The sequence below is a fragment of the Clarias gariepinus genome, chromosome 2 (assembly GCF_024256425.1).
Source record: "Clarias gariepinus isolate MV-2021 ecotype Netherlands chromosome 2, CGAR_prim_01v2, whole genome shotgun sequence".
NCBI classification, from domain to species: Eukaryota; Metazoa; Chordata; class Actinopteri; order Siluriformes; family Clariidae; genus Clarias; species Clarias gariepinus.
Window position 1 is genome coordinate 29,942,599 of NC_071101.1, and position 21,053 is coordinate 29,963,651.

General features: G+C 38.7%; 1 protein-coding gene across 2 annotated transcripts in view; it reads right to left on the minus strand.

Annotated features, from left to right (window-relative positions):
- Positions 1–332: 332 nt before the first annotated feature.
- Positions 333–21,053, minus strand: part of LOC128511493 (transcriptional enhancer factor TEF-3-like) — a 34,407-nt gene continuing 13,686 nt past the window's right edge. For both annotated transcript variants that reach the window (XM_053484388.1, XM_053484380.1), the window contains exons 3-12: positions 11,312–11,376; positions 7,739–7,801; positions 6,433–6,567; positions 6,165–6,208; positions 6,006–6,064; positions 5,789–5,919; positions 5,499–5,672; positions 2,890–3,030; positions 2,473–2,625; positions 333–1,476 (exon numbers count right to left, since the gene is read on the minus strand). In XM_053484388.1, coding sequence (XP_053340363.1) covers positions 1,363–1,476; positions 2,473–2,625; positions 2,890–3,030; positions 5,499–5,672; positions 5,789–5,919; positions 6,006–6,064; positions 6,165–6,208; positions 6,433–6,534 — 918 coding nt within the window. In that variant the 5' untranslated portion in view covers positions 6,535–6,567; positions 7,739–7,801; positions 11,312–11,376 and the 3' untranslated portion in view covers positions 333–1,362. The remainder of the gene's footprint in view (positions 1,477–2,472; positions 2,626–2,889; positions 3,031–5,498; positions 5,673–5,788; positions 5,920–6,005; positions 6,065–6,164; positions 6,209–6,432; positions 6,568–7,738; positions 7,802–11,311; positions 11,377–21,053) is intronic.

Below are 21,053 nucleotides of genomic sequence, written 5' to 3' on the forward strand. Positions count from 1 at the left end.
CTTGATGTAACCGTCCCATTTATCTGGGCTTGGGACAGTCACTAAGGACCTGCATCCAGGGGCTGTGTTTTGGGCATTGGCTGGGAGTCAAACACAGACCTTCCTCATCGCAGACGTGATTTACATTCCTACATTAACATGACCATGCCCCTCTAATTTCTTTTAGATCAGACATGCTGTTTTAGAGTGGTGATCACCATGATACTGTAGCCATATTGTGTACACAGATTTTAAGAAACAGGAGAAGAAAAATCCCACCATAAGGCCTAATAACAAATCATCAATTTACTTTACATTATGAGTAAAAAAAAGTGCAATCAAATCAAAGACTGTGCCATTTTCTTCATTTAATTTCATTTTTAAAAATGTTATTTGGTAGATGTAGCTTCCTCACTGATATAGACAAATTACAATCAAACACATGACTCCGTAGTCAGTTCCTGATATGCAAAGTTTCTTTTCCCAGTTTTCTTTCTACAGGACCATACTGGCACACTTGTGGCTTTCTTTCCATCTGTTTCTGTCTCTGCTTCAAGTTAGGAAAGAAAACATCATGAATTATTTTTTAGAAAAGATAAATAGTACATAATGAATTTAAGTCAAACAGTATGTATTCATCAGTAGTTTTTAGCTCCAGTCCTGGAAGACTCCTTGCACTGAGAACTAAGTAGGTTGCCCCCCCCAATGTTTTAATACACCTGATGCAGTTCATAACACCAAGCTTCCTAAACCGAAGCTATAAAAACTACTCTTCCAGAATTTTTTTTTAAATATCAATTTTGTTCTTGCACAATTGCTTAAAACATTGTGAAATGACCACATGGAATTAAGCCAAATACAAATCACATTTTGGTGTACCTTTTTTTTCTCCACTTTGGAGTCTATACAAGATTTGATATTTATCTGTGGTCACTAGGTGAGCACCAAGCAGGACATCACACATGCAACTGTGTGAAACGACATATAACAAACACTCATAAGTAAAACTGGATTAAAGAAGAGGAAGCCAAAAAAAAACATGCATTTTCTTTCTAAGCAGATGTTCCATTATACAAAAAGAAAAACACGAGAGAACACAAAATGCTTGTTTCGACATGCACAGTGACCTCCTGACATTCTCAAGCGTTCCAATGGTTCCCGTTCTGTAAGATTCCTGTAGCGAAGCCTTGTCTGCTCGGCCTCTGGACAGCGATGCTGAGGAGTCGGGCACCCGGATGCACTAGTCATCCCTGACTGAAGCATAGAAGCCTATGACTGGAGTCAGTAGGGGGAGCTGTGGTGCTGTTTAACTGTAGTAGTAGTAGTAGTAGCAGTAGTAGTTGTAGTGGTAAAAAGAGGTCTGTTGGCCTAAGCTTCTGAGTATCAGTCTTTGACCAGTCTGTAGATGTGATGCTGAGCGCCGTGCTCACTAGTTGACACTTCGAATACGTACGCCACACACAGCAACGTTTCCAGAGTGTCCCTGTTTGTGACAACCTAAGGCAGAGTAGACATGGGTACAATGATTGCAATTGAACTACAGAAAGCTGATTCTTTAAACTTCGATCGATAGACTTTTTGTAGTTGTTAAACAAAATGTGCCAGTAAAATATTGTGCCTTTCATAAACTTTCACTCCCCTTGTACCATATTTTCTAGTATTATCTTAATATGGATTAATTTCTTTACCTGGTCATTGAGATTTGGTGGATGGCCTCATGTTGACAAAGTGGCTATTGTCCAATATTCTTAAATAATTAACTCAATGAGGTTCTACAGGATAATGATTTTTAAACTCAATTATGATAGCTTCTTAGCCCGATTTTTTGTTTAAGTGCAACCTCTAGCAAAATTTGTGGCTTTTCCAGTAATAAGTGTATTCATGTTGAGATCACATGATTTTCACATACTGCCCTTTGCTATTTTTATTTGGAAATAATATTGCAAACACACACCCTTCCACCTCGTCTTTAATATTACTCATGTCATAATCTGAATAAAATCAATTTTAGATCCAGGATGTGAGCCTATAAAATGTGTGAAAGTTCAATGCGGAAATACTTAAGCAAGTCCTAGATGTGTGCTTGCCTGTCTCAAACAATCAACCTGGGCTAAATCAGACTATTGAGAGGGCATTGAAACTCATGAGTAAGTCGCCTATGCCGTTCAATGCATGCTCAGTAGATCATTGTCTCAGAGTCACAGAGTGTGGGCAGAGATGAACACAGTTGACACCAGTGTTCGAGAACTGTTGTTAGGAACACACTGTTGCTGGGGTAATAGCCTCATTTCCATTTGACTCAATGCACTCCTCTCTGCTTAGCAAAGTTAAATGCCACACGTACAGGGTTAGTTATTGATGAGCTAGAGGAATTTCTCATAACACTAAGAAATTTGCCTCTACCACTGTATTTGCATTTGCCTTGACCTATTGTCGCTTTAAAGATACACACACACTAAAAACTGGTTGTTTTTTCTTTTTGAGATTATTTACCTGTAGTATAGTGAAGTTCTCTAGTACACTGTTCATCATATATTTCTCTGGTAGATGTTTAAGTTTGTGGATGAAGTTGATCATATATTCGCATAGAGGTGATCTGTGGATTCTGAATACGTATCGTCCGTTCTCAAACCGTGCATACTCCGTCTGTGATGAGAGAAAGAAAGGAAGAGAGAAAGATTCCTCATCTTGGTGAAAATAATCAGACATCACATCACATTAAGTGTTTAGGTTTAAATACACCATCCAGTCTGAGGCAATGTAATTGTTCTGTGATTCATAAGAGTACACTTGGTTTTGTGACATGAAATGCGATTACATTATGGTAATTTCTTTGCTAATCTAAATATGCCTGAGCCTCTGGCAATATTGCACTACATGCTTCGTTCTCGCCTCCTTGTCTTCTCTTACCTCCACTTTTTCCACCACCTGCTTGCCGAAGGAGCAGACTTTAGTGGAGGATGTGATGATCATGTTTTCCGAGCTCTCATACTGGCTCGAGACGCCGTAGAAAAAACTACTGTCATCCTGAAGGTTCAAGCTGAGGTCCGCCTGAACAGACACAAAAAGGCTTTAATCATTTCAGGCACCATGTACACAGTATCTGCTTTGCGGTGCAACAGGTGCACAGTGTACACTGAGCCAGGCATAATTCAGCGAAAGGTGACCCAAATGGTATCAAGCAAACACATCGGTCTTCAGGTTTGTGCTGTAATGCTTTTTGGAACATGAATTACAGCACTGCCAGACCTGACTTATATAGAGAACTGTCTATGTGTCAAGTGCAGAGTCGGATCACCCACCAGCATTTATCCAAATTGTGCAAAGTGAAAAAAAAAAACATGGCTTTACAAATACTTACAGTATGTCTGATATCATGGATCTTATAGTGCATGTAACTAAAAAACATAACAGTACTGAAAGTATCTATCTACAGTATCTATCTATCTATCTATCTATCTATCTATCTATCTATAATAGATAGTATATTATAGTATCTTTAATATCTATAATAAACAAAATAGTTGTAAAAACTATTACACACACACAGTCAAAAACAGATTGAAAATTAATCATAAAAATCCTGACTAGGTTAATGTCATATTCCTTTCCAAATGCAAAACTGGTAGACAGACAAAACAACAGTTGCACTTTTAACTCAAAGACATGGGGAAAATAGGGATATCAGAGTAAATAATTAGCCTTATTCACATTCATTACACCCACAACTGCATTTTACTTGCATCACATTACAGATGTGTTAGTCAAGCAAACTGAAAAATGAGCAGGAACATCCAGGAGGTCAGCCCCAGTCTTGCTTCCTCACTTTTCGAATGCCCGTTATTACTGCTATTGCATTTGGCTTGACAACAGATAAAAAGAACATGTCTTAGGCCATTTGTTAATGTAAATAATACGTATGTAGCAGCTGTTTAGACCTGCTTATGCATTTATACAAGCGGTCCTTTCTTCTGAAGAGATTCTAAGAGATTATTTAAACAATATAGTGTAGTAGAAACATACACGGAAACTGTATATTAGGAGATTTTAAGTTTTCCTACAATAATGACCTAGATTCATGTAGATCTTAACAACAAGGTGACCTGCACAGATGCTTGAGCTACAGCAAACCCTGTTCTCATCTTAGCCCTTAAATAAGCACACTCAAGGCAGCTTCACCTTTTCCCCTCTAGCTCCCTGCCTCTTAATGCCCCATTATAATCCCCCTGACACCTTTCTCCTCCCTGCACTGCTGTTGCGTCTCTATTCCATGAACTGGGTTATTCCCTCATTTATCTTCATTTCTCAGCTCAACCCATGCTCTCTCTCTTTCTGCGAGGGAATTCATCCAATTACAATCAACATCCTGCAACGTTCAAAATTGCGTTACGCTGCCCAGCTCCCTGTGTAACAATTTAGTACGGCCGACTCAAATCCGATTGCGGCGGCACTTCAAAAGCGTGAGGTGATCCGTTAGGACATGGCCGCGGGGCGCAGTGCGAGACAGTGGCCATAGCCGGTGTGCAAATTTAATCTAGAATGCCATAGCTTTGGAGTACAAAAGGAGGCCTGTCAGGGTTGTCAGGGCAACCTGCGCACGTGGATGTCGAAGTCATGACCCATACTTATGAGTTTATGGAACAGCGCTCGCTGGTTTAGACCTCTTGCAGACGATTTTGTAACCAAAACTTAAAACTGGCCCAGGATGAAATGAGAAATTACACAATCAGTGGATATTGGATACTGAATGTCTTGTTCTTTGGTATAAGAATAGACCTGATCCACATTTTAGCCCCATATATACTGCTCCTACAACAGACAACAGATTGATTTAGCAACAATAGACACGTTGAACGGCACTGACCTTCTAAAGACGTTTTCATGAGGTTGTGATCTCTACTGTTTATCTATTTGGCTACCAATGTAGTGTATAAAGTGTGTGTCATGCATATTAATGGTAAAATCAGCAAAACTAATGTAGATATAAAAGTATACTCAGGGGATTGATTACTCATTATTATGTCAAACTCTGACAATATCTATCTATCTATCTATCTATCTATCTATCTATCTGTCTGTCTGTCTGTCTGTCTGTCTATACAGGCTTAAAAGCTCTATAAATAGGTGGGTGCGTGTGTTGTGGGATGGTGTAACAGTGAGAGGGACAGGTGGCCAAGCTCAGATTTCTCCACTGAAAAACTAGAACCTGTCACTCTTCCCAAGTCAAGGCCCTAGAGATCTACAACATCCCACCCTCCCTCTTTTTGTGCCCTCTGGACAACTGTCTGCTTGGCCGGTCTAAAGAAAACACTTTGACACTAACGCCCAACCTGTCCTCATATGAGCTCAACATCCACTATATATATGATTGCATGTCTCTCAGAGTTTGTCATAGATAACCATTACAGATGGTCAAGCAGGTCATTTTCTCGCGTCAGGTATCTCAATCCATCATGCATTCTGCAATTAGACTGCAAAAGTAGCATCAGTGAGTGAATAGTGAAGCATTACCGTCTTACCCAGAACTTGACAAGGAAGAATGCATTCACTGGTCCTTTCTCAAACAGCTCCTTCAGACCTCCTTTTTTTTCAGGAAATTTGTCGTAGATCTGCCGGATGTCCACAGCCTCCAAATAAGGGTCAGAGTACGTTGGGTTGGACTGACCAATGTGCACAAACAAGTGCTTGTTGAACTGCTCAAATCAGAACAGACAGCAAAATTAGGCCTAATACACTGAAGAGAATTTTATAGCTTTGGAAGCTCTACATTATTAAACAGTTTGACAATCAGCTTAATCCATGGACTAACATTCTCTGGGTCTTGTGGTTGCTCTAGAAAGGCGGAGAACTCCAACATCCGCAGCTTAGAGCTAGCTATACTTCTGCCCTGCCATGGCGGTGCACTAGGGGACATAGACAGACCTGATGCACTTTCATAACCTGTAGTAGAAAAAAAGGATTGTAGGGCCAGGAATGAACATATTTCTTCTTATAAAACCAAGTATACATATTAATAGCAGACAAACCTGTGATGGAAGGGCCTGTGGCTTGCATGATGTAGTTCTGTTGTGAAAATGGTTTGATGCTGCATGGAGAAATTATAAACATTGTTTTCACACCACATAATTTTTTTTTTTATGCAAGCGAGATTTCAGTATGTGCTGATAAATGTGCTGATTACTTACTCCTCTGTAGGTGCTGGTTGACCTGGAAGTGCTCCATGCCAAAACTACAATAAAGAAAAATCAGTCAGGTGATCATCATACAATCATGGAACTTTCACATCATAGAGCCATAAAGTGGTTTGACACACGGTCAGGTGCTTTACTCGGCCCAGTTCTTAAACTCCTCCAGGATATTAGATTAAAACAAGCTTATACTGTATTTGTAAAAAAAAAAAACAGTGAATGAAGATGTAATTAGATGTCAGGTTGATTTCATGCCTGAACTCACCCCACCAGCGGTTGGGTACGCGGGCCGTGAGAGGCTCTGCAGGGCCATTTTGTTCTGGAAGGCAGTAGGAGAGATGATCTGTGCTGAAGACATGTTGGCCATGCTCTGGAGGGCCTTGTCTTTGGCTGCCTGGTCCTTATAAAGAACAAATGTAGACAATAGTGACATTACCAGGGCGCTAGATGTTACGAATCAAGCAAATGTAACGTTAAGATTAGTTTCAGACATTGCGCTTGAATCAAACTGTCTTAACCCTAAGTAATACCTATAGTAGTGTAAATTTTATAATTTAGAAAATAATCTATGTAAAAGCAACAACTTGTTACTTAAGTAAGTGGATGTGAAATATGTATATGTACACTGAAAAATTATTAAACCTACATTTGTAGATTTACTTTTATTACCATCTTCTTGTGCTTAGCCCCATCAATATAAAAGAAAAGGCTGCAAATTCTGCAAGACCACAAAATTAAGTTTCTGAGTTTGTTTCTCTTCCTGAATGAAGCAGTCTAATCCTGCTGTGGGCCTTTGAAAGCAGGAATTTAAACTTTATGCCCCTGCCAGGCTACAGCTAGTGTTGACAAGCTGCATGTTACTTCTGGAGGTCAAACCAAGAGCTCGAAGCTCCAGCACTATGAAACCCCAGACCAGCTTGGAAAACATCAAGTGGAAAAACACTGTCTCTGAACCAGCTGCAAATCCTGATCCACAGCTAAGTGCAAAGCTCTGGGTGTAGAATCCTCAGTTAATTGAATATGGCTGTAGAAGACTAAACCGATCATAACAGAATCAATGGCAACATAAGTACAGATTTGTTAATCTAGTAAAGCAATTTAAAAGGTTTTTAAACAAGCTAAATCTGCCCTAGTTTAGGAGCTGTAGAGTCCTTGAATCACGACAAGCCAAGGCATTTTCCTGCCTAGACTGGATCAACAGTGCAACCATAAGTCGTATTATGGGCATGTGTGTGTGTCTGTCACTGTTCTCCGTTACAGAAATGTATTTAAAAGGCCTGTCAGTGGTAGCCTTGTGACCAGCTCTGGGCTCTGACAGCTGGGCTATGATGGCTGATGGCCAGTGGGAGTGTGAGTGAACTATACTGTGCAATAAAAGACATGAAAGCGTGAGAGGAAAGACAGAAATTCTAGGAGGGCGAACTTGACCCTTGTGTACTTGGAGGTCAGAGGGTGATCAAATGTCACATCATGGATGAACTATGCATGCAAATCAATCTTATGAACACACGTAATGTGAAATGGGGTTGACAATTTTGTAATGGGTGGATCCTTCTGAGGGGAGCCACTACCTTCAGTTTCACCTGTATCTCCCGAGCCTTCCTCCGCGCTAGAACTTGGATATGACTGGACACCTGCACAAGAAATTTCCCAAAAGCTATGCATCAAAAATATAATTTCCCAACAGGATATGGTCAAATAATAATAATAATAATAAAAATGACACACCATGTGAATAATTATCCTAGTCGATACCACACACACCTGATTCATGGCAATTTTTAGAACAATGTTGCAAAAAAAGGGCTGTTTGAACCTTCAGTGTGTTCTTTTTTTGGTGTTAACACAAAAGCAGACAGAAATGAATATACATCATGTTGATATGCAAGTAAATATGTGGTTTTTGTTTTGATTGTCAAGGATATTTGTTGAATTTTCAATATTATCTTTAAAACAAACCAAAAAAGATCACAATCAATTCCTAATCGGAATTTCTATTGAAAAAGAATTATCAGGTCTTATTGGCTAGGATTGCTTAAAGAACAAGATACTGCACTTTTGCATATAAACTTCGCTAGGTACACCTATGTTTACATATTAAAGGACTACTTTTGTACCTTAACTGCACCTTAAAGATAGACAATATCACCGCGGCTGATCATTCTATTTCACATTCCGTGACCACACCGTACAGTTTATTTATTTATACAGTTCTTACTTTTTTACAGTCCTACATTTTTAAATACTTTACATATTTTTACTTTCTACCTTATTTTATTTTATTGTATTTAATTGCAACAAAAAGATTTGAAAAAGATATATAGTAGATTTTATAATTTATATACTTTTCTATTAGTATTTATGCCTCCTTACTTTCTTCTTTTTTTTTTCAAGGTCACAAACAGTGGTGTAAACATTTCAGTGCATATCATACTTTTTGTATGTGACAAATAAAATTTTGAATTTAAATCTGTTTACCTGAACATTAATCTAAATATCTTATTAGCCAATCACATGGCAGCAAATCAATGCATTTACAAGTGAAGGTATGGTCAAGAAATTGCTAAAATTCAAACCAAGTATCAGAATGGGGAAGAAAGGTAATTCAAGGCTATGCTCAAATGACATGTCATATTGCTCAATTATGAGTTTTTTGTGTGTCATGATGGTTCACATTCATAATTACATGTGACTTTCACCTGACTCTAATGTGGACGTATCTGTCCTCTGAAACAGCACATATGCAATACATCTTTGCTCTTGTTATCTGGGTTAAAACACGTCCGACTGATGTGATTTTAGCAAACAATATGCTTGCAGTTTTGCTCTGGAGGATGGCAAGCAGTTAGTCGTCTGTATTTGTTGAAGTTCAGAAGAAAAAAAGAAAGCCAGATGCCGCACTTTAGCTGGTTGATCAGAGGCAAAAAGTTGCATGAATTGTCAGTCAAGTTGCTTGACCACGTATTGGATACTGTATGTATCTAAACTGGGACCATATGAAAAAGTGATCTGTCAAACATCAGATATTTAGGGTGGTAACGTGAACGTAGACAACCATCACTAGGGTTTATAGAGAATAGACTGAAAATAGAAAATAACCAGTGAGTGGCAGTTATCTGCATAAAAATGCCTTGGTGATGCCAGAATTCAGAGTAAAATGGTCAGATTGGCTCAAGCTAATTAAATGGCAATAGTAACTCAAATAACATCTAATTACAACTGAGGTATGCTGAAGAGCATCACTGAACACAGAGACAACACTTCAAACCTTGAAGCAGATGGGATAAAGCAGCAAAAGACCACACTGGTTGGCACTCCTGTCAGCCAAGAACAGAGAAACTGAGGCTACAATTTGGATGGGCTCAACATTTCAAAATAGGAGATTAGAAAAAAAAAGGCCTGGTCTGATGATTTAGGAGACATTCAGATGGAAGGGTCAGAATTTGACATAAAACAACATGAAAGCATGGATCCATCTTGCCTTAAAAGTTTAGGCTGGTGGCGGTGTAATGGTGTGGGGAATATATTTGACACAAACTAGACCCCTTACCACCTATTTTCCTGTTGCTCACCATGTCCTCCACTGTCACCAGATCATAATAGAGCAGCTTTGGGAAGTAGTGGAATGGGAGATTCGCATCATGGATGTGCATCCAACTAATCTGCTGCACCTGTGTCATGCTCTCTTGTCAATATAGACCAGCACCTTTTTGAATCTATGTCATGAAACATTAAGGCAATTCTGAAGACAAAAGGGGGTGCAAACCAAGACTAGAAAGGTAAATTGTTTGAAGTGGCCAATGATGTGTAACACATACAGTACATGTAATTTTTGTAATTTCATACACAACAATCTGCAGAATTTACACAATGTGGTGCTCACTCACTCACTCACTCACTCAATCATCTATTCTTTAATGCTTTATCCTGTATACAGGGTTGTCTAAAGTCTACATGTATCATAAGAGACTTAGAGCATGGGACAGGGTACACCCTGGTTCAATCACACACTATGGGCAACTAAGGATGGGAGTGTCAATTAGCCGAATTCTCATGTCTTTGGATTGTGGGAGAAAACAGAAGTACCTGGAGGAAAACATGACACACAGCCCTGAAGTGGGAAATGAACCCTCAACCCTGGAGCAGCAAGGAGACGGTGCTAAACACTACATCACCATGCTGCCCTACAGCATGGTGCGAAAAAAACAAATAAACTATAAGTGTACATGGAAACACCTTGTTGATGAGAGAGGTCAAACCGGTCAATCTGGCACCAACGTTCATGCCAAGGTTAAAGACACTGGAATCTCACTGTTCCCCATCATGAATTTTTCCCATACTTTTGCTGCCACATGATCAGCTGCTTGGACACTTGTACATATGAGCAGGGGTACAGATGTTCCGATTAAAGTCCACAGTGGGTTCACATTTAGTCTTTTTCAGTTAGCTTGTTCTACAACAGTGGTTGGGATTAATGCTCTAAATAAATTTAATATCATTTAATATGTATACATTTCTATTAGTTTTCTCCTTCTGCCCTTTATGTGTTTTCTATTATACTCTTGCATAGCTGTCTATTTCTTGGTTTGTTTTAATAGTCTCCTGATATTCCAGATTTGAAGAACAGGTGTCTGATCTTCCTTTTCCGGAGCAGTATCCCAGCACTCACATTCCAACATTCCCCCATCCATCCTTCCCACCTTCTGCCTCTGTGGCAAAGGGGTTTAAGCTCACATGACGTATACTGCCAATTCTGGACAAGATGGCGCAATATTGAAGGCCAGAGGGAGTAGTATCAGATTCCAGGGCCTAACCCCTAAACACTGTGGGCCTGATTGTGAGAGAACGGCTGGTTATGGCTCTAACAAGCCAGGCTATGTGAGGTGCTGAAGAGCGAGCCTGATATTCTATCCAGCAGCATCTGCGTGTAGGTCATCAGGCATAAATCACATAACTGGGCTTGGGTTTAGCGCAGAGGCCCACAGGGGCCTAATAATCACACACTCGCTACTTTGTGAACTGTAAGTCTAATTAAGTTTATTTTTTTTCTTTTCATTTCATCCAATTTTAAGATGGTGGTGTTTATAGGATGACATTGTACATGCGCTAGAGTTTGCGGGCAAAAGAACCAAGTGCTTTCTCACCTGTTTCCTCGTCCGCGTCTTTCCTGTTCGCAGTTTGATGTAGCGCGCTATTAGCTCATTCCGTCCTAACAAAAGGAACAGAAATCAGAATATCAAAATGTTGTATTTAAGCACTCGTCGTTACCAGCTGAATAAACAATGTAAAATTTTCCCATACAAGGGTCAGATGTGTGCATCAGGCAGTGATGATAAATATGATGTTAGAAATAGATCTGTGGTATGATGACAGTAACCACGAAGGAATTATAGTAAATATAAAATGTCTGCACACCCTTTTTTAAAATGCTTCAATGAATGATTTGACATTGTTTTCTGAATTCATTGTGATTATAGCCACCAACAACAAAAATAAAAACAGAAATAAAATGATTTTAAGTGAAAAAAAAGGTTAAAATAGCTGTTTGCATACACCAATCAGTCATAAGATTAACATTATTGCCAGGCTCGTATTCCAAAACACTCGTAAACCAAATTAAATTTCCCATAAGAAATAATGGAAACTCAAATTATTCATTCGACAACCCAAAAACATAAATACATAAAATAATTAATAAAAAATATAAAGTGAAAAAAATAATTAACCTGCACTTTACCCTAAAAAAAAGTAAAAAAATAAGTGTTTCCGTTTCTGCGCGCAGGCCCTGTGTGTGTGTGTGTGTGTGTGTGTGTGTCTGTGTGTCTGTGTGTGTTTGTGTATGTGTGTGAAGATAAAAAGGAGTCTCTTACTTTCTGCCCCTCCTGTATCCCCTTCTCATCTTACACAGTAAACTTTACACAAACACACACACATACACAGACATTAATAAAAAGAGTGTTTTGTCGGGAAAATTACCAAGGAAAATCGCTAATTACAATCGTGTGAACGCATACTAACGAGATCACTGCTTTAAAGTAAAACAAACAAACAAATGAACCTGCGGCAGAACAGTGTTTCTGTGAAGAGCAGTGTGTGTGTGTCTATGTGTGTGTGAAGCACCCCCTCTCTGCTTCACACACACACTAAAGGCAAGAGAGAGAGAGAGTAAGTGTGTGAACCAGCACGGAGTCAAATTACGCGCACACACACATAATGCACACACATAACGAGAGGCTAAGGGAGAAAATAGATTTTTAACCTTCTAATAAGACTTTCTTTTGCTTTACATGCGCGCACACACGTGTGTTATAAGAAACAGTACACACGCGCTGTACACATGCGCTTACACAAAATAAAAGATGTTTTACACACACACATGGTCACAGTGTTATCGGTACATACACGTGCACTGATGTTGATTATACCAGTACGAGATGCGCAATAAGACCAGCAGGGGAGACGATTACCCACAATTCCGCAGCACAAGACAGAGAAAAAACGTCAAAACAAGAAGCGCATGCGTGATACATGATACCCGGTACTCGTAAACCAAGACTTGCTTGTTTTTCAAGCCAAAAATTTTTTAAAATTTTTGCTTGTGTTGCGGAACACTCGCAAACCACCTTAGTCGCAATCCGAGGTTTCACTGTCTATACCAGTAAACTGGTGACAAGATCATGGGAAAACGCCAATGCTAGCAATGATAGAAAGACACCAGAACACCCATTGCACCACAGTTTCCGGGGCCCAGCAGTCAAAGAGCCCAAGGGGTCTACCCCGACCTCAATCCAAATGGCCATCCATGGGATATGCCAGACAAAAAAGTGTGATGGTGGCTTACCCCACAACCTACAGCACCCAAAGATCTACCGCCAATGTCCACAACCACAACAATCCCCCACAGGTCCTGTAAAGCCACAAGGGCCCGAGCTGTCCCAGCAGCAGAATGGGAACATAAATCCACTAAAATCATTCAGTGTTTATTGCTTTAAAGTTATAGCTATAGATTTGTGTAAGTTCTCAGCCTGCACAACTCAAATAACTAATACTTCAGTAAAGCACCTTTTGCTTGTCATACAGCACTCAATATTTTGGGGGGAAGAGTCCACCAGCTTAACACGTAATGATTTGGTAAAAAATTTTCGCCCACTCTTCTGTCCAAAAGAAAGTATTCCTTCAAATTAATCAAATTGTGAGGAGATTGTACTTGCACTTGTCAAGTTCTTTTTCAGTGATGTACTGTAGATCTGGGCTCTAACTGCATTGTACATGTGAGTTTAAATGCTTATAAAGTAAAACAGTTTTCATGATTCTGTTCAACCTTTTGGATCCTTTGTCAGTATATTTTATGTACGTATGCAAGTAAACAGTGATATAGAGAGAGAGATATATAAAGTATACATGAGTGTGTACTGTACGACTGGTTCTTGGGTAGCTGTTTATATTAGTGTGAGTGAATAAGAAGAAATGTACGTGTATGCGCATGCAGTACAGTATGTGGGAGAAAAAGAATGACACCTAGAGCAGAAGTTGTTCTAAAACATCCCTGGCTCAGGGAAGCTGGATAGCAGCTGGTGTGTATGTGTCAATGTTTATGGAATATGCCTTTACTTATGCTATAAATCATCAGGGCTTGTACCATCAGCTACTCTCCAGTTACCAGCCACGACGGTTTGCAGCACTAGACATGAGGCAAAGAGTGCCTAAAACTCTTTCGCTAACACACAGGCAAATTATTAACCCCAAAACAACCTGCTCACAAGCTTTTTTACAAGAAAAAACAATGTTGTGAGATGACCAAGTGATCTGTGAGTCTCTTTAAAATAGAGCCGCTGATAGGAAGTGTCTATTTCAGCTATATAGACGTCAGCTTTTCTATTTCTCTTGGAAAAGTTATGGCAAGCAGAGTTTGTGTAGAGGTGTGTAGACTCGTGGTAGAACAATTGTTAAAGGAATTGGATTCACTGTAAAAAGGAAACTCCTTTGCATAACGGTGACAGGATAGGAGAGAGTGAGGTCTGACACCCAGCAAAGTGATCGCACAGGAGAGGAGAGGATCCAAGCTGAGGTTTGCCAGGCAATAAAAATTTGGATTCACTGTTGAGATGCCAGACATTGCTTTTTTCCTGTTTTGAATCAAAGCATACAGGGAGGTCTCAGGTTCTGACAGACGTCAGATTAAAAGAAGACTAAATTGACCACCTTATCCAAAAACTGGGTTGAAGGGTGAAAAGGGTGAATCAAAAAACAAGAAACAGGAGAAACACACACACACACACACACACACACACACACTCGCAGAGAGCCTTTTTGTTCTGGACTGTTGTTAGCTTAAACGTAAGTAAGTGCAATATTAAAATACATAAAAATATAATATAATAAAATACTTATATTATTTATACATTTATACATATTGGGATTTGGACATATGTCTTGTGTTCAGTAAGTCAAGTGTTTAACGACACGTAGTCTGAATGATGGACTTGGTAAATAACCTTTTACATTTTGACTCCATGGTCAGTTTAGAAGTACAGTCTGTTTCCAGTCGCTGTCTGAAGATGAACTTGACTTCAACAGTATCAAATTTTTTGATAATTTGATAATTTTAGTCAACCCCAACTGTACTTTCAAATCACTGTACATGAGTCACATCACTGTACTTGAAGTCGTCTGTAAATGTCAATCAGTTTTACTGTATGCCTTCTTTTAAGAGAAATTTCATTACAAGTCCGGTTTAACTTGAACAAGCCTTTTTTTTTGTAAGTTGAAGCAGCAACAAGGTGTTTGACATAACTCGATTTTATTGACTGAATGTTGCTTCATCACATCTCGTGCTTTAACTGAGCAATTTGGCAGATACTTAAGCCATTCTCATCCTCAAAAAGGTACAATATCAAAAAATAGTATAAGCAATTCTGTTCAATTTTATTTTGCAGAGCACATTGTCACACAAACCATACCCAAATCTTTGTATTGTTCTCCTTTTCAACAAAAAGCAACCTTAACACCTCACATGATTCTCATTCTCTGTAATGTATGGTATTTGTATAAAGGAAGAACTGTACTTGTTATTAAGACACAGACTCCTTTTGTTAAAATACATAAAAGAAAATAAAAGAATGGTCATTCAGGCATATATATATATATATATATATATATATATATATATATATGTTTTTTTGTTTTTTTTATGCTGTTTGAGCAAGAGAAAGAGATGGAGAGAGTGAAAGGGCAAATGTCAGGGCCAGTGTGATTCACAGCTGTGTGTGTGTGTGTGTGTGTGTGTGTGTGTGTGTGTGTGGGTGTGCTTCTGTATATCATGTTTGCTGGGGCGGAGCAGAAAAGCAGCATAGAGTCTAGAGGGTAATCATGGAAGGGTAGATAGCCGCAGCTACCTGAAACCTACACACACACGCACGCACACGCCCACGGCACACACATTTAAACCCTCCTGCCCTCTCTTCTCAGGAACAGAGTAGGTCATACCAGACAGAATCAATGTCATGCAAAGAAGCGGCCATCCTCACAAGGTCCCGTACATCATAAATCTCTCTGACCCCTTGGATGGGCTCTCTCTCTTACTCTTCATGTCACCATGTTGCTCTCTTTCCAACTCTCTCTCTCTCTCTTTCTCTCTCTCTCTGAACACCCCCCCTCCCCTGCACATTCTTTTCATTCCTAAGCTCTGACTTCTCCTCACACTGAATCCTGCATCTGCTCGGAACGGAAGGAGGGGTAAGGGATAGTCACACACGCACACATTCACGTTCACACAACATTTGCGCACAAGGAAGATATACATGCACGCATGCAACCACACGCTCCCACAAATCAGCACATGGGGCGAGGGAGTTTTCTGTGTGGAGGGTGAGGGGAAATTTCTAATAGAAGGTACATCTGTTGACCATACGCTCTCCTTGGGGATAAGAAGTACATTAAGGTTTCAGGAATCTGGAGTTTGACTGAGACTTCCTTCCTAACAGAACACAGCACAGTGGAACAGCATCCCAAAGCGAGTGTGTGTGTGTGCGTGTGTGTGCATGTGTGTTCTCATTTGGTTGTCCATTGCACCATTGTGTCCTTGATGGACTTTGTATATAAAATACACTTAGACAGACATAATAACGTAAAATGTTCAAGGGGTGTTCAAGTCAATCACAATAACAGATCACAGTTACTGGAGTTAAAAAAATACCTTTATTTATCTACTGTATATAATCCCTGCATGCATGAAGCGAGATCAGGACTGTAAGAGTCTCATTACCATGCTGTACTTAATTTACTCTTTTTGAAAATGTCAATTGGTTTCGCACTATCGTTCATGAGAAATTTTCAGGAGAAGTCCAGATTTCACTTAAAAGCCCCTTGTAAATAACCCGAAGAATTGTGTTACTTTCTTTTGTTTATGGGTTGAGTGGGCAGGGGCCATCGCCACCTTTCTTCATAGCTACTTTTGTTTAGCTTTTAATGACTACTGTGATAAATACTGACAATTTATCAAGATAAATCAAGCATTAAACAAGAAATTCAGGGAAAAAAACCCTTTATACATCCTTTTAACATGTGTGTTAAACATTCGCACATACAGTATTAACATATGTAAACCTTAAAATCGTTAATTCATACCATTTGAATAGTTTGTTGAACTTTTATATATGGATTACAGTGTCAAATTGGATTACACACAGATTTAATTTTTTTTTTTTTATCCTTACTTGTAAAATGTATAAATTAAAGAACTATTAACAAAATTAGAAAGCAAGCCTAGATACATCCATAAATTTACACAAATAAGTTTACAAAAGAAATGTCACTGTGTAAAAGTAGGGTGACTGAAATGATTCAGCACTGTACAGTTCTATGTGCCACAGGATCTTCTTTTAATGCTGTGAAACACTTAGAGCCTGCATTAAGTAACTGATAAGTGACCAATCTGGGAATGTCTCAGGCTGCAGTGTGCTGTACACTCCCTAGTGTCCTGCACGCCAACATGATACTCCCTAACACACATACCCTATAGCTTTATAGTGTTAAGATCTGGGGTTGCTTCAGTTGGTCGGGTTTAGACTGAACAACGTCAGCTGATGACCTGAATGCACTGAATGACCAGATTATTACATCTATGGTGTTTTTCTTCCCTGATGGCACAGGAATCATACTGTTCTGGGAGCATGAGGAATCATTTTCACACATAAACTGGCCACCACATTGCATGACATAATCAAAGGTAAAGGTGGCTAAACAAAATGATAGTGTGTGAGGGTTTTTCCTTTATTTTTTTCTGATTATCATGCAATGTATATCATTTTATCTTTATCGCCACAGATGTAATGGTTTGTTCTTTGCTTGCCATCTAATTTTGTAGGTGTTATAAATGCTTTTTTTTGTTCCATTTGATTTATGTAAACATTTAGACAGAACTTATACTAACAACTTAGACTGACGACTGTGGCTCATTTTAAGAAACGTAATGGAAAAGTCACTCACAAAAGTCACATTTAAAATAGACTAATTTTACATGAGATGGACTAATATCATTACTGCTGGAGTATTTCTATGATTTTAGTCATGTACAAATACATCAGCTTGGTTATTTTTATGGATCTGCTTAGATTACATTTACCTTCTACAAAATGACCAGTAAGAATGACCCCAGGTGATGTGGTGTGTTTCCTGTCCAAACTGACATGCTTGTTAAGATTCTGTGTAAAAAAAAAAAAAAAAGGCTTTGTTCCAGGAAGGAATTTTTTTCTGTCATCTGGGGATGGAATTGAATATGAATCCTTAGCACATGCAAAAACCACAAACATGTGCTACTTATGATCTTATATGATAAGCTTCAACAAGAGCTTATAATTAAGATCAAAATAATCTGAAACTGAAGAGAGTCGTTTGAAGAATTTATAATTAATATTTTTTGTCATTCACACAAAAATCAGGAATTTCGGTTAAACTAGCAAAATTATGGATGTTGGCACAAAGCAACTCTTAGGTTGAACAAATTTCACTAATACAGTGCTGTAAAAACAACTGCGCTATGTGCTTACCACTGGACCACTATGGAGCATGCTGTTGATGGAAATAAATGGGCATAAATAAAAACATGTACCACAGAAACTGCCAGACAACAGCAATTAACCAAAATATTCAATTGGACAGCAGACAAAAGGGTAAAAAAAAAAAAAAAACCTGCTGAATGTCTGAGATCTGAAAACAGACAAGATACAATTTGGACTCTGTGCAAACACCATATTACAGTGCAGTAATTGCAATTGGGAGCTAAGACACACCTCAGGGTAATATTACGATACAATACAATACAACACTAAGAGATGTGTGACACAAGATACCTGCGCTGTGTGCAGCAAGCTATTGTGTCCGTCCCAATCTCTGATCAGGATTTTAAACCTTAGAAACTTAAGGATTCAAGGATGTTGTCAAACGTTGCGCGAATGGATGATAATCAGCATAAATGCTTTAAATAAAGATTACAAGTCTGTTGTTTTGAGGTTGTATTTGCAACATTATGTTTAAGTAATCCATTCAACATTATATCAGTGTCATTTTATCAAAGTCCTCCTACTGTAACTTAAAATTTCATGTTGTGCCAATAGTGAATGTCATCCATCACAATGTGTTACAACTAACAAATATTACGATGCTCATCCAGCGTTAGCGTCTGGCTGGGATGATCCTTTTCGAACATGTTTGTGAGGAGCAAAAATCATATAGGATTCCGCAAAAGCATGCCATGGAAATTTAATCTCATGTTAATTCAGATAATTTTGCTTACTCACCGTCTATTTTGCTTTATCCTGTATACAGGGTCACGGGGGGCCTGGAGCCTATCCCATGAGACTTAGGGCACGCGACGGGGAGCCAATCCATGACAGGGCACACACCCATACAGTACATATACACACACACTCATTTACACTATGGGCGATTTGAGAATGCCTATCATCCTAATCTGCATATCTTAGGAAGAAACACACCAAGCATGGGAGAACATGCAAACTCCTTGCATACAAAATCCGAAGCCGGAATCTAATCTGGAACCTTGAGGTGCAGGGCAACAGTGCTAACCACTAAGCCAACCGTGCCACCTTATTTTGCTTACTTTTAGAGTAAATACAGGGTGACACAAAAAAACGCGAACTTTTTTACAATCCAATAAAACTAGAAGTGATAAAAGAAATACATTTTATTCAGAGTAATTGAAACCTAAAACTTGCCATTTACGAAACATTGATGGAATTTATCATTTTTTTTTAATTGCTGTGCAGTGTGTGATGTGTTCCATTATGCATTTAAAAAATTCCCGTTATTCTGTGTCACCCTGTATTATAACAAAAATGTATCTATTATTCTGGGACATGACAGAATAACATATTTATTCTGAAATCACTATCATCTATTACACTTAACCAGGGGTAGCTCAGTGGTTAAGGCATTGGACTACGGTTCAGAAGATCCTGGGTTCAAACCCCACAACCACCAAGTTGCCGCTGTTGAGCAACCCCTTAACCCTTAACTGCTCAGATGTGTACTGAGATAAAGAATGTAAGTTGCTCTGGATAAGAGCGTCTGCCAAATGCCCAAATGTAAATCACACTTAACCAGAGTATGCAGGAACAAAATATCACTAAGCGCTTTATAATTTTAAACCAAAACATTTGTACGTTCTTCTAATATTCCTTCAAAGGTGTTAATATTTGAACTAAAATTAGACTTGTTTTCAATCACATTACATTTAGGCATTTGAAATTTTTTATCTCATTATACATCTGAGCAGTTGAAGGTTAAGGGCCTTGCTCAAGGGCCCAACAGTGGCAACTTGGCAGTTGTGGGGTTTGAACCTGGGATCTTCTGAACCGTAGTCCAATGCCTTAAGCACTGAGTTGCCCCTGGTTCCATTAAATATAAGAGCTGTCTTATAAGGACAGTAAAAGTAAGGAAAAAGTGTGTGTAACCTTTATATTAACTCATTTAGATCATTCAAATTGCACATGTTGTTAGACTAACTCTTCCTTTAAAAAAGGTACTCCTCAACATAGTCTCCATCACAAATGATGTATTTGCACCATCACTAAACCCTTGAAGTCTTGATTTCTCTTCCAAATTCCCCATTGTTGCAGTTGATGGTCTCCCATAGAATGTTTATGCAACACAAAATGTTTATGGAGATGACATCATTGACATGAGCAATGTGCAAAGACGGATAAAGAAGATTAAAGAAAGGGAAACCAGCATAAAAAAAATACTGCATGATTTTTAAAAAGGATTAAAGAGGTGGCCTTAACGATGCATCTATTGTGGTGGAGTCTATGTGCAATAGTACTTTTGTACAGTGGACAAGTTGCGATCAATTTAAACAACCTTTTGTCAGTTAATAAAAAAACGATGCCTATTTTGCATTACTTTTGGTACAGCCCTTCTGAGCAAGCAAGTCAGTCTAATATTTAAGTAAACCATGAACTCTGAACTATGAACACAGAAGCCAAAAATACACAATACTAACAATCTATCTATCTAAGATCTCTAACAATAAGCTCACTATTGCAGTAATTTGTGATTAAGAAATTGATTTGGCCAAATATCACGGTCGTGATTAAAACACTATTAATTGCAGCTCTATGCTAATCCGTAATGTTGCTGCTGGTAATTTACATGTACCATGTATCTTCATAGCATTAGATATTCATATATCTACACGGCAGTGATGTGAATATTCATACAGCCCAGTGTCTATTTTCACATTGTGTTCTTCATACTGACCATTTAATCTACTGACCTGTACTCATACTCTATCAATGACTAACACAGCTTTTCAGTGCTCCAAAACAACGAAAGAACAAATCAAGATTGGGTTTCATAAAATATATT